This window comes from Monodon monoceros, unplaced genomic scaffold, assembly GCF_005190385.1.
Source record: "Monodon monoceros isolate NGI ecotype Baffin Bay Population unplaced genomic scaffold, NGI_Narwhal_1 Super_Scaffold_9, whole genome shotgun sequence".
Lineage (NCBI taxonomy): Eukaryota > Metazoa > Chordata > Mammalia > Artiodactyla > Monodontidae > Monodon > Monodon monoceros.
In genome coordinates, this window is record NW_021703786.1 from 45,050,811 (window position 1) to 45,072,076 (window position 21,266).

Below are 21,266 nucleotides of genomic sequence, written 5' to 3' on the forward strand. Positions count from 1 at the left end.
AGAGGCCCGCGTACCGCAGAAAAAAAAAAAAAAAAAATGAAAGAAAGAAGAGACACTAGAGAGCTCTCTCCCCGCCAGGTGAGGACACAGTAAGAAGTCGACAGTCTCCAAGCCAGAAGAGGCTCCTTGTCAAAACCCAACCATGCTGGCACCCCGATCTTGGACTTAACACACTCCAGAACTTTAAGAAAATAAATTTCTGTTGTTTAAGCCACCATTCTACGGTCTTTTGTTACGGCAGCCCAAGTGGACTAATGCATTACTGCTATTATTATCAAGTCTGGAGTAGTTTTAAATCCGGCAGCGTATTTAATAAATCAAAGGGACCACCTCTGGGGTTGGGGGTGGCGGTATTAACTAACTTCAGTGGCATCTGAGGTTCTGCAGGGGCCGAGCCCAACAGCAATCCAGAGAGGGGACGGACTGTGACGCCTGCACAGCGCCCAGCCCACGACCTGGACAGGAATCCCAAGGGAGGTTCCGGGCACGGCTTTGGGCAGGGGGGCCACCCTGCAGGGTGGGGATGGGGTCTCGGCGTCCACCCTGCCTCAGCCTAGCTCTGCAGCCTGCGCGCCCCCAACCCCCAGCCTCTGCAGTCAGGGACCCTGTGACGTCCTCGTGACACAGGGCGGGTCCTGGGGATTCCAATCCTCTCACTGACACCTGTCACTTGCCCCATTCCCATCTGCCATCCCCCTTGAGTCCCCGGTGGGAAGAGCTCCCAGAAGGGCTAAATATTCCTCCCCCAGGCTTCTCTGGCCTCCCAGCTCATCCCTTTATCCTCCTCCAAGGCTGGTGGCAGCTCCACCTGCAAAAGCCCAGCCACAGGGTAACAATGCGGGTCCTGAAACCCCCCATGCAAATGGCTTCCTTTGTGCTCCCCGGGGGAGGCCCCCAGTGGCTCTCTCCCAGCCCTGCTCACCCCAGCCTGACCTCTGCCCTGGCCCTTTGTGCAAGCCCCAAAGAGGGGAGGGAAGGGAAGGGGGAGGGGGGAGGAGATGGGGCAAGTGAGGGAATAAGGAAGGCAGTGGGGAAGAGAGACAGAGACAAAGGCAGAGGGAAGACCCAGAGATAGAGAGACACTCTTGAAAATCAGAGCGAGACAGGCAGACAGACTGACAGACAGAGGGAGAAACTGGTTCATGCAGGTTGCCCAGAGCAGGGTCTCCTGGCTGAGGGGATGGAAAGAGTACGCCGTACCATGTGAAACTGCCATTTCTGTGGGTCACAAATGGTCGAATAAAAGGACAATTCCCTTTGGTCCAACCTAACACACACGGATCAGTCTGGTCTCCAGCCAGGGCGGGTGGAGTACGCAGGTCCCGCTCGAGAGAAGAGCCCCCATGTGCCCTGGCTCAGCCTCTGGTTCCTTTCCCGGAGGGTTCTGGGGAACTGGGCTTGATGTCAGGAAATCCGGGCTTAACAACCAGAGGCTGTTTTGCCCCCAGAGCACATCTGATGAATGCAACCGTCTGGAGGACAGGCCAAGAATGCCGTGCCACACCAGAAACACAGAAGACAGCTCCACAACCGAGAATTCTCCAGCCCCGCCGGCACCTAAGTCACAGCTGACCGGCTTTTAGCTCCAGCACCCTCTGCTTCCCACGGAGGGACGTGGCAAGGATTTATGATGGTGACTGGCTCTCTTATCCCCTCTGCTGTGGACGTGCCCCTTCCTTGGGGACACTCCCCTAAAGGAGGCCCAGAGCTCTCACCCCACCCCCAGCCCCAAAGCCCAAAGTTCAGGCCTGACGTGGCCATGCCTTTTCCTTTAGACCACGAACAATGAACAATGACGATAGGTAACACCTGGGTAACACTTTTCATCCCACACATCACTCCACGTGCGTTCTAGCCTCAGAAGTAGCCCAAGCCTCCCCACCACAAGGACTCTGATGCGCTTCTAAATATAATACTTTGTGTAGCTCACGACTGCATAAGTTTTAATAATTAAACCATTGAGTAGACCAGCTGTAAAAGACATTTGGGGGACGACCAAGAAAGTTGGAAGGTGGACTGGGCATTAGATGATATTAAAGAATTTTTGTTAAGTTTTGTTAGGTGTAATAATGCTGTTGAGAAGATGTAAGAAATGTTCTTCTTTTTCAGAAGAGGAATTCTGAAATATTTATGGGTGAAACGTCATAACATCTAAGCTTTTCCTGGAAGATATTTCAGCAAAAAAAAAAAAAATCGTTGAAGTAAATGGGACACGATGTTAAATCGAAGTGATACGAATGTGGAGGTCTAACCACTCTATTCTCACCACTGCTCCGAGATTTTTCATGATAAAAATTTTAATTCACAATTAAACCACACTAATTGAAAATACAGTAATATATAGTAAAGCTCAGAATTTTGGATAAACGTCGTATTAGGTTGGGCTAAAATTCACCATAGAGAAAGGACCAGGCAAACACTTGGCTACACGTGAGCACCGCACTTCCTGTGATCAGGCAGGAAACGTTAGCTGACTTCAGAAAACTTCACTTTCTAAGCCCTCAGCCGCATCTACTTCAATACGATGCATAACTAATAAACGAGTGGGTCCAATGCAGCAGTAGCATCCTGCCTTAATACTTTTGGAGAGAGCACATGGATGTCATCCTGTAAAAATACACCAGGGTTTCTCAACCTCGGCACTACTATTAGCATTTGGGGCTGGATAATTCACTGCCATGGGGGCTGCCCTGTGCGATGCAGGATGTTTAACAGCGTCCCTGGCCTCAACCCACTAGATGCCAGTAGCACCCTCCCCCTAGTTGTGACAACCAGAAGTATCTCCAGTAATGTCCAAATGTCCCATGTGGGCAAAGCAGCCCCAGGCTGAAAACTACCGGCATATAAGAGCACAATGAAATAGTTTCTTTGAAATGCTCTGTAAGCCAGTCTTTTCACCAAAGCTGACCCTCCGTGTGTAATTAGATGTATAATCTGCTTCGGAAATATCCTGTATCTTTTCATTTCATATTCAAAAATTCTCCTACAACATTATTATATGGATATCCCATAAGTGAGTCACTAAAACGCTACTGAGAGACATTTGGTCGTTTCCCTCTTTTGTTATTATGAACAATGCTGCAATAAGCTACCTCGGAGCAAAGTCCTGCGACACATCACTATTCCCTTAGGCTAAATTCCTAGAAGTGAAAGGATGAGGCTAAAGATACATTTTGATACGTGATGCTAAATCACCCTTCATAAACTTGGCACCACGTTGCCCTCCCATCACCAGAGCAGGTGAATGCCTGTTTCCCTAACCCTTTCAACACTGGGAATTACTTTTTGTTTTCTAAACAGTGTCGATTTAATAAGGTTTTTTAAATGGTATTCTTGTTAATATTATTTCTGTATTACTAGTAAGTGTAATACTTCAGATGCTTATTGCCATTTGTACAAATTCTCTGAATTTCTAGTTCATTTTCTCAGCTCAGTTTTGTATTAGGATCTCTTTTTCAGTGAATTGTAAAAGTTATTTATTGAGGATATTAATCTCTGGTCATCCATGTTAAAAATTTATATTTTTCAGCATTTAGTTTGCCTTATGTTGCCTATAGAGATTTTTGAGGTTTAGACGTTTTCTATTTTTATCTAGTTAAAATCTTTCCCTTTATGATTTCTTGCTTTTGTATCCTATGTAGAAAGCCTTCTTCACCCCACGATTACACTGATACTGACATGCTTTATTCTAGAACTTTTAAGAATTCATTTTTTTATTTTTTTAATTATTATTTTTTGGCCACACCCCACAGCATGTGGGATCTTAGCTCCCCAACCAGATATTGAACCCATGCCCCCTGCATCAGAAGCGTGGAGTCTTAACCACTGGACCACCAGGGAAGTCCCAAGAATTCATTTTAAAGATACGTTTCATACATTGGGATTTATGAGTTCACAGCATGAAGGAGAAATTTATTATTATTTTAAAATAAACAGCCATTTTCCCAGCACCGTTTACCGATGGACTCATCCCTTTTCTCACAGATTTATGATCACAACTTTATCATACACAAGTTCTTATGTTTATATTTGAGTCTATTTCTGGACCTTCTACTCAGCTTTCCTGATTTCTCTATTCCTACGCCAGGATCACACTAACGTAAATATCCTGTTTGTTACAATATTTAAAAAATCTGTTAGGGCAAGTCACCCTTCATCACTCTTCTTCTTAAAAACATTCTTGGCTATTAAAAATCACATCCTATCCAATTGAGATTTTTTGAGTAGAATTATGCTAAACTTACAGATTTCAGGGAGCATTGACATTTTACAATTCTGAATCTTGCCCTCCCGGAACATGGTAAGATCTTTAGTGTCCCTTGGGAAAGTTTTACCCTTTAAAAAAAAAATACCGTCTGTACTTTTATTGCTACGTCTATTCCTGTGTAGTTGATATTTTTGTTGCTGTTCTAATTGGGAGTTTGTTTCCATTATCATTAAAAAACGGACACTCATCGAACACTTAACTGCAGGCCAGTATCGCATGCTATGCTCTTCACTTGCTGGGACATGGTTCTGTACTTACTGATACACACGAGAAGTTACTGACCTTTGTATGTTAATTCTGTAAAGGTCTCCCTGCAGAATTCTCTCACCAGTTTTCAGCTGATTCTCTACAGGCACATGTTATGACACAAGGCTCTGAGGAACGCACAGAGGCCCTTCCCACCTCTACCCACCACCTGTTTTCAGGTATAAGCTGATCCGTGTGCCCGTCTCCCTCGGCTGCCTTGTGACCAAAGGGACGGGTCACTGCTAACTGCTTCTCCCAAGCCCAGACCCTGTGGCCTCAGCCACGCCAGCGCCCCTAGCCAACCACCATCCTTCCCAAGGGCCACTTTAACGGGCACCTGTGGAAGACAGTGGCTTTTAACTGGCTGTACCTCCATCTCTACCTTGGTTTCAGGTCCCCTGCGGACACACAAGTTTGTCTTCTCTCTTGGTAGGATGTTACCACAGAGTCAGGTGTGTGTGTGTGTGTATACACTTAAGTGTGTGTATATAATATATATATATTTATATATTTTTAAATTACTCTAAATTGACCAAGTAGCATGACTACTGAGAGGCAGAATGATGATGGGGAGGTTAATGTCACTAGCGGACTCTGAGGCCAGGAGACCTTGGCTGGAATCCCAGCTCACTGACCTCTCTGTGCCTCAGTTTCTCCTATGTAAAATGGGGTAACAGCAGTATCTAGCTCATCTGGGTGGAAGAAATGATTAAATGGCTAAGAATCAGGAAGAGTGCTGAGCACATAGCAAGCATTATATAAATGTCATCTCCTCCTTCATGTAGCCAGAATCGATCTATCTTTACTCATGGGTCTGGTCCAAACACTTCCTGGGATAATACTTATCTGACAGCCATTTACTCATACAGCTGATCCCGGAGAGCCCTACATCCTGTGTCACACCATCTTTTGAAAACCAATCAGCACTCAGTCAATTAATAGACCTCCTTCTTACAAGTGGCACGAGCTGCTTACAAGTGTTATGGTCGGTGATCCTAGCTCCCCCACAATGGACGCACAGGTCCCTTTCTCCTATACCAGGAGTACCAATGGCTCCCTTACCTGGGGCCCAGGGAACCACACCCTCCTCAGATGACTCTAAAAGCATGCAGGCTGTGAGGTCAGAGCTTTTCAACGTAACACTAGGCAACACAGCCACTGCCATACGTCTGGAAGGCAACAGAGGGCGTCTGCCATTCCCCCATGTTGGCTGAACTATTTCTGCTTGGAGATGAAGTGGGGAGGTACTAAGTGGGCCCCCAGTCTCAAAAGTCTCCCAGGAAGCAAGAGGTCAGGAAGGCAAGCATGTCCCCCACGGCTGCCCGAGCCCCAGCGCCCTGTCCCCAGGGCTCCTGCTCTCCACCCAGTCCACCCCAAACCAACCAGATTCCCTGCACCCTTGCACTCTGACCTCAAAAACTCAACTTTTAAAAAACTGTAGTAAGGGGCTTCCCTGGTGTCGCAGTGGTTGAGAGTCCACCTGCCGATGCAGGGGACACGGGTTTGTGCCCCGGTCTGGGAAGATCCCACGTGCGGCGGAGCGGCTGGGCCCGTGAGCCATGGCCGCTGAGCCTGCGCGTCTGGAGCCTGTGCTCCGCGGCAGGAGAGGCCACAACAGTGAGACGCCCACGTACCGCAAAAAAAAAAAAAAAAAAAAATTGTAGTAAAACACACATAAAATTTACGATTTTTAAATGTACAATTCAGTGGTATTAAGTATATTCACAATGTTACCCATCACCACTCTCTAGTTTCAGAATTTTCTGTCACCCCAAAAGGAAAGCCTGTACCCATCAGACAGTCACTCCCCATCCCTCCCGCCTCCCGGTCCTGGGCAACCACTAATCTTTCTGTCTCTGGATTTGCTTATTCTGGGCATTTCATATAAATGGAATCATACGCTGTGTGGCCTTTTGTGTCTGGCTTCTTTCAATTAGCATAATATTTTCAAGGTTCATCCAAGTTATAGCATGTGTCAGTACTTATTCCTTTTTATGGCTGCCTGATATTCCATCGTCTGGATATACCCGCATGGAGTTTATCCATCCTGCCACCATCCATTCTGTCCCAAAGGTAGACATTGGGCTGTTTCCACCTTTTGGCTATTGTGAAGTCAAGCCCTTTAATTGATTTCCAGACTTTAACAGGGTCTTACAGTCTGTGAGGCCACCTTCTGCCTTGGGCAGCCCCACCTGTTCCCAATCAAGTTCTTCTCACAAGCCCTCCCTCTGGCTGACTGTCTACACCTGTCCTCATGCAAACCCACATCCCTGGTGAGGAGCTATGAGACTTCAGCTCAGCTCAACCCTTCCATACACTGCAGTGTTTGTATTTTCCATGGCGTTCCATTGCTTTAAAAAAATTTTTTTTTATTTCTTTCTGGCTTCATTGAGTCTTCATTGCTGTGTGCGGGCTTTTCTCTAGCTGCAGCGAGCAGGGGCTACTCTTTGTTGTGGTGCACAGGCTTCTCACTGCAGTGGCTTCCCTTGTTGCAGAGCACGGGCTCTAGGCACACGGGCTTCAGTAGCTGTGGCTCGCGGGCTCTAGAGCGCAGGCTCAGTAGTTGCGGTGCACGGGCTTAGTTGCTCCGCGGCATGTGGGATCTTCCCCGGCTAGGGCTCAAACCCGCGTCTCCTGCACTGGCAGGCGGCTGTACCACTGCGCCACCAGGGAAGTCCCTCCATTGCTTTTCTTTTTTTTTTTTTTTTTTTTGCGGTACGCGGGCCTCTCACTGTTGTGGCCTCTCCCGTTGCGGAGCACAGGCTCAGCAGCCATGGCTCACGGGCCCAGCCGCTCCGCGGCATGTGGGATCCTCCCGGACCGGGGCACAAACCCACGTCCCCTGCATCGGCAGGCGGACTCTCAACCACTGTGCCACCAGGAAAGCCCCCTCCATTGCTTTTTTACTGAGCACTTAGGATAAGCCCGCTACTGAACCAAAGGCTTTACCCAGAGCATCTCATTTAATCCCCACGACAACCGTACACAACAGGGTTATCATGACCCCGGTTCACAGGGGAGGAAACAAGATCAAGCAGAACTCCCAGTTCACTGCCCTTCCCCCCCCACCGCCCGAACACTCGGCCAGTAGTGCGTTCAACTCTTATCAGCTCGTTTCCTCTACTCACCCAACCTACCCCCTACCCCGGAAAACCAAAGCCTAAAACGAGAACAATCCAAGCTTATCCAGCGGCAGGTCTATAAAAACCCAATAGTCTTCCATGAAACAAATGGAGGTGCTGCGAGGCCACCAGAGGTGACATCTCTCAGCCCACTCCCACCCCACACCTGGGAGCACCTGAGGCGGGGCAGCTCCCGTAGGTTCAGCCGCCAGGCTCCCCCGAACGGCTGCCGGGGGGCCTCAGAAGCCACCCCCACCCCCCGCTGGACCACTGGAGCAGCTGGCAAAGGGCACCACTCGGGACCCCAAAGGGGGTGAGTGCAACTGGGCCAGAGGGTGGCCCCCAGACCCAGGTAGGTGGGGGCGGAGGAGGGGAGCCGGTTGTTCGCTCTCGTACCTGCATCCCGGGTCCAGCTTTCACTCGGACGACAGCTGTGCCCCTTCCAGCCCAGGAGGCCAGCGAAAGTCAATGGCTTTCTGGCCCCGCCCAGAGGCGGCCCTTCCTCCCTCAGGCGTCTCCGGGGGAGGCTCACGTGGGCTCTCACGTGGGAGCCGTTTACACCAGGGAAAGCAGCAAATGCTATACATCAGGCCCCGCCCCTGCCAGGTGTTAACTGTTTACTGCGTGCCTCTGCTCATGAGGACCCGCAAGGCCCTTGGAAGAAGCTGGTCAGCAGAGTGGGGAGGGGTGCAAGCAGGCATTTACAAGGAAGGAGAAAGCTTATTAGCAGAAGTTCAATCCTCCCAGGAGAGGCAGGGCGGGGAGGGCCCTGGACCGTTGGTCCCACCCCGTCATCTTTCAAGGAAGCAGAAGAGAGAAGTCTTTGCTCTGTCCAAGGCCTCACAGCCAGGGGAGAATCAACCCCAGATCTCCCGGCTCCAAGATGGTACTGCTGCTAAACCAAGGGGTCCCCACAAACCAAACAATATGCCCCCCACAAACCAAACTCCGACAGCTACCTCGGAGTTGGTGCAGGGGAAGGGAAGGCAGGTGGTGCAGGTCTCTACAACCACAAGTAGATAGGTTTAGAGTCGGTTTGCCCCATCTCCCTCCTGGCCCCAAGGTTCCTCGCCTCCCTGCCCCAAGACCGGGTACCAGCCAGCTTAGTGAGCAGGTGGACAGCATTCCCGGAGTGAGCTGGCCCTTCAAGGGGATGGGTTCAGGGTGAGGTTATGTCCATCAGCTTTCAGGACAAATTCTTGGCTTATTAATTCTCCTCTGTTCCGCAGGCAAAAGTAAACAAGCTTTTCTCAGGCAGCCGAGCACGGAGGCCTTCCCTATTCAAACACTGCAAGAATCGACAGGCTTGGAAGTACTGAGCTCCCAGGCCCCACTTCCCAGGGGGGCCCCTGGCCTCCTGCCCACAACGTCCCTCCTGCTGAGATGAGGAGAGCAGGGCCTCTTTGTGGTGGCAGACCCCGGAGTCCCAGCGCCCGTAGTCTAGACCTGGCCCGAGTTCTCCAGAAAAAGCATCACAGATCCTGACCATTCGGAGACCCAGAGAAGGTCACAAAGGGTCCGGCCAAGGACACAGCATCCCAGCAAGCATCACACCTGCTCGCTTAGCCCCTCTGTGGAGAAAGCACTTTGTTAAAGGGTGTTCATTTACTGTTTGCATCCATTTAAACCATGTTTTTAAACGTCCAGAAAGAAGAAAGGAAATAAACAGCGACAAAATCAAAAGGAGTCAGAAAAGTTAACTGAGAGTTGATGAACACTCTTCAAAGGAAAATGCTACAAGTGTTTGTTAGTTGCCCAGGAATCTTTTGTCTGGTTGAGTGGAGATCGTTGCATGTTTTATACCAGCTTCTTGTGGTGTGTACAGAAATCTCATGAGTTGTTTTTTGCTTCTCCTCTCGTTTCCATTTGCCCATTTCTAATGTGGAATGAAAAAGCCAAAACCACTGCAAGAAACATAAAGACAAGGTTGCAAGGACCAGAAAGATGGGAGGGGAGAGAGAGAGAGAGAGGGTGAAGATATGCCTTGTCCTTGGATGAGCTGTGTTCTCAGCCCCGGTGAGTTCTGATGGGACTCATGTCACAGCAAGGAAGCAAGAATCACGACTGCATTAACTGGAAGTGTCTTCTCGCTTCAAAACTGCTCTACCCGAGAGCTGAACTAACTGGGCTGTTCCTTTTATTATGTTTTTACCAAAGAGCTTCCTCATCCTGCCTCCCAGGCACCCGTCATGCTGCTTCCTTCATCCCCTTCCCAGCACTGTTTCTCCTGTAAGTGTCCCCCGGGGCTCAACCAAAGGTGACAGAAGACTCTGCCCAACAACCCAAGACCAAAATATCTTTGGTTTTCCCCAGTGTAGCCTCCAGCACTCCCTGAAATTTTCTGTCCTCTCCTCTTTGAGGGCTGTTTGGTGATGGTGCACATCCAAGTTCTGAATCCGTTTTCTCTCAAGTTCCCAGCGCATGGCCAATATTCAAAAAAAATCCAGTCTATTCTAATGTATACAGGTGGGGGCTTCCCTGGAGGTCCAGTGGCTTAAGACTCTGCACTTCCACTGCAGGGGGTGCAGGTTCGATCCCTGGTCAGGGAACTAAGATCCTGCAGGCTGTGCCACGTAGCCAAAAATTTTTTAAATTTAAAAACTAAAGTATTCAGGTGACCACATGGGTGCACAGACCTCCCCAACAGGTGGATCTGGGGAGGAGCAAAGGAGTTCCCAGAGCTGACACTGATGTCCCTGCAGGGCCCCACTGTCACCATTCCTGCCCCCCATTCCCACTCCCAAGTACCAGTACACAAAAGCCCCATGGGACCACAGGCCCAGGGCGCTGGGTACAGCATGGCCTGCTCTCCTGGTGCCCCCTCCAGCCAGGCTCCGAGCCCTCTCTGTACCCAAAGCCAGGACTGGGTGACCCTTCTTGTACCAAGGACTGGTGATGTCCACGGACGTCACAGCGACATTTTTACTTTCTCACAGTAATGTTTTTAAATGCAGAAATAAAATCCATAGGACTACAAAGGAAACTAATCAATACTGAAATACACTTAACCCAAATCTTTCCAAAACCCCAGATTTAGGGTACAGTTACGTAATGTATGTGTTTCTTTATTAATGATTATAAGTCAGGACCTAGCAGCAGGTCTGGTAACTTCCGTCATTCTGAAGCAATTTAGTGAGCGTAAATACTCTTCCATGATAGCTGCACCGACTCTAACGTGATGTGGAAACGGCTGGGACTTCTGCTGGTGGCCAAATCACTGATGTTGCTGGCCTGGCTATGGTTTGTGGCCCATCTTTGCAATAAAGGAAACTCTTTTTTTTTTAGGTCGCACCACACAGCAGGCAGGGTCTTAGTTCCTCGACCAGGGATCGAACCTGCACCCCCTGCGGTGGAAGTGCGGACTCCTAACCACTGGACCACCAGGAAAGTCTTTTTTTTTTTTTTTTTCCCCAGGAAACTCTTGATTTCAGTTAGAAGGAAGGGACAGTGAGGGGGTGAGTCTCTTCCTGTCCCGATTCATGCCCTCCCCCAATTCTGTTTGTGGACCCCAGTGCTCTAGAATGCCTTTTTCATCCCCACCACCCGTCTCCTTCCTCCTCTGCAACCCCGAAAGGAGTCACCCCCAGCTCAGGTGGCCCTAGACTGGAAGGCAGCTTCTTACCCTCGCTGGCTGAGCAAGAGGAATGTGGCTTTGAGGGTCCCAGGCTTGGGAGACAGGCTAGCCTTAGGCACCATTCTTGGAAGGGACATCGCAGAAAAATGCCCTGTGGCTCCATCATCCTCAATCCAGCCCAGGGGTACCACTCATACCAGCCAGCACCCTGATGCTGGTTCAGAGGAGTCTGGCCCCTCTAACCCCCTTCCCCAGGCCCCACCCCACCCTACGGCAAAAGCAGGAAGGCAGCAAAGGGGGAAGCCTACCTTCGGGCTCCTCCACGCTGCTGGCTGCAGTGGTCGGCGGTGCCACGGGGATCTCTTTGTGGGGTTCAGGGTGGGAGGAAGGGGAAACAATAAGAACATGTTAGAGAAGAACGAGCACAGTGCAGACTCCTCCCAACCTTCCTGGGCCCTCCCTCCCAGCCCCACTCCTCGCCCCAGCAGAGGATGGTCAGGGAGGAAGGGAAAGCCGGCGTGAGGGCCCGGGCACCCTACCTGTTCTCTTCTGGAAGCCATCCCTCCACCTGGCAGGGACAGGAGCGAGGGGAAGGCAGGACCCTGACCCCTCTGCTGTCTGCATGTTGTTGACTCACCTCGGCCCCTGGGGCAGAGAGAGGGGTCCCCAGGGCCCCCTGCTCATCACGATGGGGCTGCGTGGCCCGGTCTGACCTTGACTCACTGGCGGGGAAGGGGGTCCATGGCAGGGGTGGCATGTGAGGGGCTGTCTTCCATGTGCAGAGAGGGGCCTGCACCCCTGGCCCAAGTTCCCCCGGGCTCACATCTCGCATCTCACAAGCTAAGGCATTTTCTCGGCGGGCAGAAAAGACTGACAGTACAGAAGACCGTAGGGCCTGACAGAAGCATGTGCTTTTTTGTGACCATTCCTCTCCTGCCTAGAAAGGCAACTAGTTTCTCTACAAGCTCCCACCCGGTGCTCAGAAAAGGTGAGGAACTTCAGCCAGGCTCCGGGAAGACCCAGGCTTCACGTCTCCGGCTTCCTTTCTAGACGAGGCCAAACCACGAGCCGAAAGTCCCTGAGGGACAGGGGCTCACCTCCCCTGCTGAGTGACCATGTGAACAGGGGGTCACAGAGGCCTCCACGAATCCCACTGATTCTGGCCACCATCTGACTATTAGGGGTAAGACCTCCCTCGGACCCCCAGACTCTAGGTCAGCTGCGATCTGAGGCTTGGGGGGGTCGAGATGGAATACCCGGGCCTGGGGGCAAACGTGAGGGTCACCCACAGAAGCCAGCCTCTGCACCTTCAGAAGGAACAGGCAGAAGACCCAGCCCTCGATCCGGAGTCAAATCTTGCTCTCGGGTGATTTTATCAGCGACAACAAGCCACAGGTGCCCCGTCACAGCAGCTCATTAAGAAGCCGGGCCTCCTAGCAGGCCCTCTCTGAGCCTTCCTGAGCTACCTGGCCCAGCAGGAACATTCCAGAGAGAAATGCAGACAGCCCAGCCTAATCTTACAAGTCCAGGAATGGGGCTGGGGCCAGTGGCCATGGAGGCACCCTGGCTGCCCAAGCCCAGCTCCTTAGGCCTGGCTCTGGGACGTGAGCAGAGGGCCCCGGGGCTCCCAGAGCTGTTGCGAATCAGACACAAGTGTCCGAGGCACTGTCTGGGCACCTGTAGCCTGATGCCGGCAGATGGAGACCCGGGTCCTCAGGTCCTTGGTGGGAACGCTCTCCCCAGCATCAGCCCGCCCTTTGCGAGAGGAAGGGAGACGGTACAGAGCATGTTAGAAAGTGACAGTTCCAGTCTCCCAAGGTTTCTGTCCCTAATCATGAAACATCAGCTCCATGTCAAGGCCTTTCCCCCTGGGGATTTGAAATGTTGGTTTCAGCCATTTCTGGGAAACCCAACAGCTCCTGACTCCCTTTAAAAGGGAGACCTCACTTGCTCCCTTCATGTTTTCGTAAGCCCAGATGGTGGTGCTAATTTCCTCCCAGCTTTCTAAAAATGTTCACCGTACAGCTTTTTGGATGGACGGAAAAGAAAGACTCTTGCAAGCTGTGAGACCCTGACAATTAGATGTCGTGAAAACTCATTTCAACCTTCTCTGCCCTGGATGGATACAAGCTCAATATCCCGTGGCTTGAATTTACGTTATCCGCTGTTACTGGACCCCTGCCAACAAGGAAACATCTCCTGATGTAGAAACTGGTCAGAAAAGCTGCTGGAACCCACACGGCTCGTCGTGTCCTGGACGTGAGGCCGCACCCGAGTCGGGCAGCTGAGGTGTTGGGGGTTTAAGGCTCCTGCCCGGTGTGAGAACATTCCCTGCAAGATCTAGGGGGTCACTCCAAGAAGCCCAAGCAGCTGCCAGGCTGAGGGGTCCCCACCCTCCTGCTTCTGCCTCGGGTTGTTTGTTCCAAGCCCCTTGTGCCTGACCTGAGAAGCCAGTGCCCACCCAGAGCTACAGGACGCTGGAAGACCACAAGCAGGGGTCGGCCGACTTCTCCTGCCAAGGGCCAGCTCGCAAAGATTTTAGGCCCTGCAGGTCGTAGGGTCTCTGTTGCAACTACTCAATTCTGCCATTAGAGCCCCAAAGCAGCCACAGGTAGCACGGGCACGAGTGTGCATGGCTGGTCCCATAAAACTTTATTTATGGACACTGAACTTTTCCTTTCATATCATTCTCGCATGTCATAAACTAGTAATATTTTAATTTCTGTTTCAGTCATTTTAAAAAGGTTAACAAGAAACCCAAAACCCCATCGAGCCACATAAAAACAGGCAGTGGGCCAAATCCCCGAGCAGAGTGTGCTAACCCCTGCTCCAGAAAAAAAGCCTTATCCTTGGTGTCTGCCTAGTAGGCTAGGATTCACGCGTTCTTCCCCCTCCTTTCTGGGTGCGGGTCAGCCCTGCACATGGAATCAACGAGGCTGAGGCCAGGGGGCCAGCACCCAACCAGGCCTGACTTCCATCCAGGGCTAATCCAGCTCATAACACCTACGCAATCCTACTAGTTGTCAGATGTTAAAACTCTTCCGAGCCAAGGCCTCTGAGCGACCCCCCCACCTTGCTCACGCCCCGCCTCAAGTTCCAGCAACTAAGGGGCCGACAGCTGGCCTGCCAGGGCCTCTAGGACCCTCATGGAGGGCTGCCACCCTTCCGAAGGGCGCATGGGAGCCGTGCCGGCTTCTCTCAGAGGCCTTGTGGAGTCCGTCCTTTCAGTTCTGAATCTGCCAGGGGCTGGGGATCCTGGAATTCCAGCAGCAGCAGTGGCAGCCCCTGACCCAGGCCCCGGCCCCGGCCCAGGGTCATGATGGAACATGGGAACAGGACCTGGGCTGAGGAGAGGGGCTTGCTTCCCCCCATCACCCCGCACCCTGGGAGCAGGAGACTCTTTTCAGGACAGAGAGCCACAAATGGGCTGGCTCTGCGGAGACCCCCGCAGCCTTGGGGGTCTCACACAGGCTCCCCGAGCGCAGAGGGCCACCTCAGGGAGCACCACCCCCACTGGATGCGGGTGACCCGTGTCCGGGAAGGGCCCCCCAGCCCCGAGCCCGCACCCGACCCCAGCCTGCAGGAGGAGGGTGCCCTGGCATACTTATGCAGGGGGCGATGGGGGAGCGGCTCTGTTGGTAGCCCTTGGCACAGCGGTTGCAGGTGATGCCGGTCACACCATCCTTGCAGGGGCACTGGCCCGTGGTCTGGTTGCAGGTTTTGCCAGCGGCGCCCACAGGGTGGCAATCGCAGGCTGTGGAGAACACACGACAGGGGGGTCAGAGGCGGGGGTGGGGGTGGGGAGTGGCCAGAGCACACCCTCCCCCCAGGGTCCTCCCCACCCAGTGGCGCCCCGGACCCCATCCCAGGGGAAGAGCAGGGCTGGGGGAGCCAAGCCCGCACACATTCCAGAAGCTCTGATGCCTGCCCACCTGCCTACCTGGAAACAGGGGAATGAGAATCAGAACGGGCTGACTTGAAAGGACCGTCTGGGGGGGCAAGGGTGCAGTGCGGGAGCCCCTCCGAAGCCCCGGGAGGAAGGTGTGCACAGCCCACGGGTTGAGCGTGAGTGCAGGAGTCAGAACTGGGGGTACGCCTGCCCCCCACAGGCTGCTTTGTGCCCTGTCACTCCTCTGCCCCAGCCAGCTCCTGACCCTCTGCGTGGGAAGGACAGAGTGTGGGACGTGATGGAGCCCCGGGGTTTGCCAGGTCAGGGGAGTCACCGAGGGGGTGTGACCTCCCCCGCAGGCTGCGGCCTCCACTCTGCTCTGTCCATCCACCCTGATTGGCAGCCAGGCGGAGCCTGAGACACAAGCTTCTGGATCACAAAGCCCGTCAACTGTAGCGCTAGGAAGAGTCACAGCGATCATGGAAAGACCCCGATTTAATGCGAAGACTCGAAGGTGAAGGAACCCCCAGGACCTTGCAGCAAAGGAATGGCCGAGCTGGGAGGTGCCGCGAGGCCCTGATTCTTAGGCCAGCCACTGCTGTACCCCACATCCCTCCTCCTAATTTGGACCGGGCTGAAGAGCTGGGATTGCCCACCCTATCACACTGCACCCTGAGGCTCCCTCCCTGTGTTCCAAGGACCCAATCCCAGTGATGGAATGGCCAGAGGAGTTTGAGGGAACATACCCCCTATTACGGACTGCATGACTGTGTCCCCACCTGCAGGTTCATATGTTGAAGCCCTAACTCTCAATGTGATGGTATTAGGAGGTGGGCCCTTCCCTTGGGAGGTAATTAGGTTTATTTATTTATTTTATTTTAAAAAGTATTTATTTTTGGTCGCTTTGGGTCTTCATCGCTGCGTGCGGGCCTTCTCTAGTTGCATTGAGCAGGGGCTACTCTTCGTGCGCGGGCTTCTCACTGCAGTGGTGGTTTCTCTTGTTGCGGAGCACGGGCTCTAGGTGTGCGGGCTTCAGTAGTTGCGGCACGTGGGCTCTAGAGCGCAGGCTCAGTAGTTGCGGCACACGGGCTTAGTTGCTCCGCGGCATGTGGGATCTTCCTGGACCAGGGTTTGAACCCGTGTCCCCTGCATTGGCAGGCAGATTCTTAACCACTGCGCCACCAGGGAAGTCCCCGGTAACTAGGTTTAGATGAGGTCATGATGGGATTAGCACCCTTATGAGAAGAGGAAGGAGAAAAGATATCTCTACACAGCAAGAAGGCAGTGGTCTGCAAACCAGGAAGCAACTGTCGTCAGACACTAAATCCACACGCACATCGATCTTGGACTTCTCCGCCTCCAAAACTGTGAGAAATACGTGGTGTCGAAGTCACCGGTCTATGGTGTCTTGCTATGTCAGCTAGCGGAGTAAGACTGCCACCAACTCCATGATGCTCGGGCAAGAACTGTGGGACCTGCAGACACAGGTCACCTGCCGCCCTGGATGGACCTAGGCCGTGGACTCAGCGCGGGCAGGGAAGTGGGGGCAGGATGGAGGAGGCCAAAGTTCTCCCCGGATCCCTGGGGCCCCCCTTGCCCTCCCCGCTCCCTCTCCCCAGGGAAGCCTGGGGAGGGTGGAGAGTCGTCTGCAGGAGGGCATCCTGCAGCAACTTCACTTGGTGCCAGAGTTGCTCTGTTTCTATTCCCAATGGGAAAAAAATATGCTAGGGAATAAGTGAGAGCAGAGCTCCCCAAAGAGCTAAACTAGCACCTCCCCAGCTGCACTGCTCAGTGTGAGGGCAGGAGGCCGAGGGTGAAGACGTGGCCTCTCCCAGCCGGCCTCGGGCCCGGGAGAGGTTGGGGAGGAGAGTTAGCAAGAGAAAGGAGGAGTGGGGAGGGGCAGAAAGGAGAGGAATGTGAGGAATTGTTTGTCAAAGTTGTGTCTGGACACGTGAGAGCTTCTGGAAACTCTGGGAGCGGGGATCCTGGCCGCGGGGTGCTCCGTGTCAGGTGAGAGGACAGGCCTGGGGGAGGACGTGGAACTGTCCCAGTCCTGCCCCTGTAGACAGCAGCAAATCTTTCTGTTAGAAACTTGTCTAAAATCTACGCTAAGTTCAAGCTCATTTCCTATTGGTTTTTTCTTCTTCTTCTTCCCTTTTTTCACTCAGTCCTGATGCATGTTGTGAATGACGATGTGAGGAGCGGATGGTGGGAGACGACCTCTGACCTTAGATCCATCCCTGTGATGGGAAGGGTGACGGGGCATGGACAGCGTCTCTGAGCTGGCCTGGCGACAGCAGAGGGCCACAGCACAGGACCCTGGCGTCCCAAGCCCCTGCCGCGGCTGTGGGCACCAGGCAGATGTGGAGTCCCGAGGCTCCTGCCAGCTGACCTCGCTTGGCCGGCCTCGCAAGCCTGTTGGTAATCCTAAAACCCGGGCCAAAACGTCCTCCCCTCCGTGCTGACAGAGCACAGCTGCGTGCCAGTAACTTCTGGGCCTTGGACTTGGCTGGGAGGAGATCACCAAAGGTTACTTGGTCCCTGGAGACTCAGAGCCAAGTCACCCGCAGGCCCAGGTCGTCTTTACCGAGGCAGGAGCCAGCCCGGAGCAGAATCTGGGGGGAGCAGCGTGCATCGCCCTCACCCGAGGCCCTTCGAAGCTGGTGACTCCTTAACCCCCCAGGCTGGTGGGCTGCCGGGCACCAGCTGAGGTCAGCAGAGCTGCGGGCCACCCTGGGTGATGGCAAGGCAGAGCGTCTGCTTCATGGAGCAGGCACATCCTTAGGGCCATCCTTTGGGCGCTTCGCTGTGTGGTTTCCACATCTTTCTCCCGGGACTCCGCAAAGACACTGACCGACTGGCCCTTCGTCTCACAGAGGCAGCAGGCTGACTGTGCTTCCTCGAAAACCACTGTTCCAGGAAGAGAAGCCAGCAGGGTCCCACAGGGTGGGGGGCCTCAGAAGGCTACTCAGGTCACCTCCAGGGCGGTGGGACCATCCCCAGGGGTGGAGCGCTCCTGCAGCACTGGCCTGCCACCCGGGTGCCTGGGAACACCTGAGCACATCCACTCTCCCATATGTAATGCTTCTGGCCCTCACATCAGCCTGTGAAATCAGCAAGACCCTACAGAGGAGGCCACGGACCGGGAGACAGAAAGCACCTGATCTCTGAGCACGTCACCGAGGGCCCTCACCCTCTAGACTGCCCCTCTGTGCTTCTTGTTCTGCAAGGAGAAATACACAGCACACTTCCCTGTTAAAACTAAGGCCAGGTGACATCCCTTATGTGCAGCTGAATGCAGTCCCAACACAGAGACTTGCATTGCACTCATTCTCAATTCCAAGCTAAACGGCCCCAAAGTAAAGACTTTTCCCAAAAGCCCATGAATAAGGAAAGCCTAACGTATACCCTCTGTGCAAAGAAGGGTGAGCTTCAAGGTGTGAAGAGAACTGATGGATAACAACAGCCCACAGAGGATCCTCTACAGCCTTGGACCAGGGAATCCAGCTAGCGGTGTCATAGGAAGGGGGCCTGAGCTGCCCACATAGGAGGCCCCAGCCCTGGTCCTTAGGGAGAGAAAGGCAAAGGGATCCTGCCATATCCCTACAACCCCCAAACACACCCAGACACACAAACACACGTAGATTCCTACAGGCTCTCACGCACGCACACACACACACACACACACACAGCGCCACAGTGGGCAGGGGAGCGGATGGGGACAAGCTGAGCTGGGAGGATGCAGATGTGAGGCAAGTGGAAGTCTCTTCCTTGGCAGGAGGTCTGGTTAAGGGGACAAAGTGAGAGCCTCTCTGATTCTTCCGAGAACGAGGTCTGGGTCCGAATGTCTTTTGCCACAAGAAGCCCATTTGGTGACTCCCGTTTCCTGGGAAGTCAGCAACTCCTTTACAGAGGAGGTCAGGCCCTTCCCCGGCAGGTCACCCGTGTGCACGCAGCAGGCAGCACCTGGTCCTGGGAAACAGTCTACTGGAGGGTTTTTCCATGAAGAGGAAGGTGAGACCAAGCAGAAGCCCAGGCCCCTGAGAAGATGGCCGGGTTAGGTTTCTCACGAACACGTGGGCTGGAGGGCCTCCTGGCGCAAGGGAGAACACAGACTGTCCTTGCTCTGGGTCATCGGCCAGAAACGGACAGCTCAGGACACACAGATGGTTTCAGATGAGTGTCAAGAGACCCAGGTCTGACCCTGCCCTGCCAGTAATGCTGTGTGACCCTGAGCTAGTGCCTCACTCTTTCTGAGCCTCGGGTGACTCATCTCTAAGGCAGGAGGTCTATAACTTGCACTAAAGTTGCTTCCAACTCAACAGGCTAAGATCCAGGGCAGTGGCCTGTCCCCTGGGCCCGTCACCCCGACTGCCACAGTCCATTGCAGTGGCCTGGCCCAGGAGTCTAGGAGAGTGCTCTTGCTGCCGGGCACACACCAGGCCCTGCCTCCACACCCATGGGCCACCCCACCCGACACCATGACCTGCTGCACTGGGCCAGAATCTCCTCTCTGAGATTCGGGTCGTCAGCTATGAGAAGTGTATCAGGGTTGCTGAGAGCCCCTGCAAAGCTGACCTGGAAGGCAGGCCGGTGAAGCAGTTATCAGGACCCCCGTGATGGCCAGGGTCCCTCTCAGCTCTGATCCGTGGTTGCTGGTCCCGAGCAGCTGCCTTTCCTGCTCTCTCTGACACTCTCTGTCCTGGATCCCTGAAGGCCCACAGCTCCCATAAGGAGGAGAGGCATGCCTGGGGCTGGCCCCTCTCCACTGCAGCTGAAGCCCTGGCTCTGGAAACCCATCCTGGGTTCCTATCAGGACATCTACCTGCTTTTCCTGAGGACCCGGCTCCAGGGGCCCTCAAATGGCAGTGATCCCAGGACACATGCGTGTGGAGGAGAGGGGAGTGAGCCTGGCACCCAGGCCCTCTGGAGCAGCTCCAGACAGGAGGGGGAGAGAAAACCACCACAGCACCGAACCGAACCTCAGATGTCTTCACGGCCACCACCCAGGCCTCCAGCCAGTTGTGAACTCGTGTTATAAACTGAATGATGTCCCCCCCAGAATTCAAATGCTGGAGTCCTAACCCCAGTCCCTCAGGATGTGACTGTGCTCACAGACAGGCTCTTTAACGGGGTGATTAAGGTAAAATTCAGTCACTGGGGTGGGCCTCAATCCAGCATGACTGGTGTCCTCGTAAGAAGAGGAGACGAGAACACAGACACACCCAGAGGGAAGGCCACATGAGGACACAGGGAGAAGACGGCCGTCTTCAAGCCAAGGAGAGGCCTCAGGAGGAAACAGGCCTGCGGCCACCTTGGTCTTGTGCTTCCAACCTCCAGAGCAGTGAGAAATAAATGTCTGCTGTTTGAGCTCCAGGCCTGTGGTGCATTGCTCTGGGCCCCTGAGCACACTCACAGCTTGTGTGCAGCCTCAGGAAAGCGTCTTCTTCCCGAGGGGCTCTGCCCAGGCGCGTCCCGGGCCTCAGGAGAAGGCAGACTGTCCTGCCACTCGACCAACCAGCCTGGGGGCCCTCTCACGCCTCGGCTCCCCTGTGGAAGTCGCTGCCTCTGCTGAGGGATGGAAGCTTTCTCCAGGTAGGCCGCGTATCTGAGGGCCCCTGACACCCCAGCAGGCCGGCGGAGCAGATATCAGGACCTCCGTGAATGCTAGGGTCCCTCCCAGCTCAGATCCCACAACAGTTCCTCACTGACCCATCCACCTGAGGGCCATCTGCAAAAGGGCGGCCCACGCGGGACTCAGGCGGGGAGCGTGCTGGGTGCCCAGGCTGAGCAGGAGGCTGGCACCGGGTCAGAGGAGCGAGGCTGCACCGTGAGCTTCTCCAGGGGCCCTGCCCATGGGCGGCCTCATCCTCGCCCGCCCCGTGCGTGCGGGGAGCCTGCCATTCCCGTCCTTTAAGAATAAAGTGCCGAACGCCAGGTGCTGGATGCAGCCCTTCCCAGCCAGGGTCTGACGGAAACGCCCCTTCCAGTGCCCACAAGGCCTCGGGGCTGCAGAGGAAAGCGTCAGGGAGAGAAACCGCCCGGCCCTGAATCGGGGACACTGCCGTCAGTGAGCATCGTTAGAGACGGTCAGGGGGTCCCTGGGACTCCAAGGTCTGCAGCCTATAGGCCCGAGGTCCTCCTCTGCCCGTGGCACTGGGTTAGGGT

General features: G+C 53.9%; 1 protein-coding gene across 1 annotated transcript in view; it reads right to left on the reverse strand.

Annotated features, from left to right (window-relative positions):
- Positions 1-21,266, reverse strand: part of NTN1 (netrin 1) — a 178,675-nt gene that overhangs the window by 34,159 nt on the left and 123,250 nt on the right. The window contains exons 4-5 of the mRNA XM_029212788.1: positions 14,814-14,963; positions 11,518-11,571 (exon numbers count right to left, since the gene is read on the reverse strand). Of these exons, the coding sequence (XP_029068621.1) occupies positions 11,518-11,571; positions 14,814-14,963 (204 nt within the window). The remainder of the gene's footprint in view (positions 1-11,517; positions 11,572-14,813; positions 14,964-21,266) is intronic.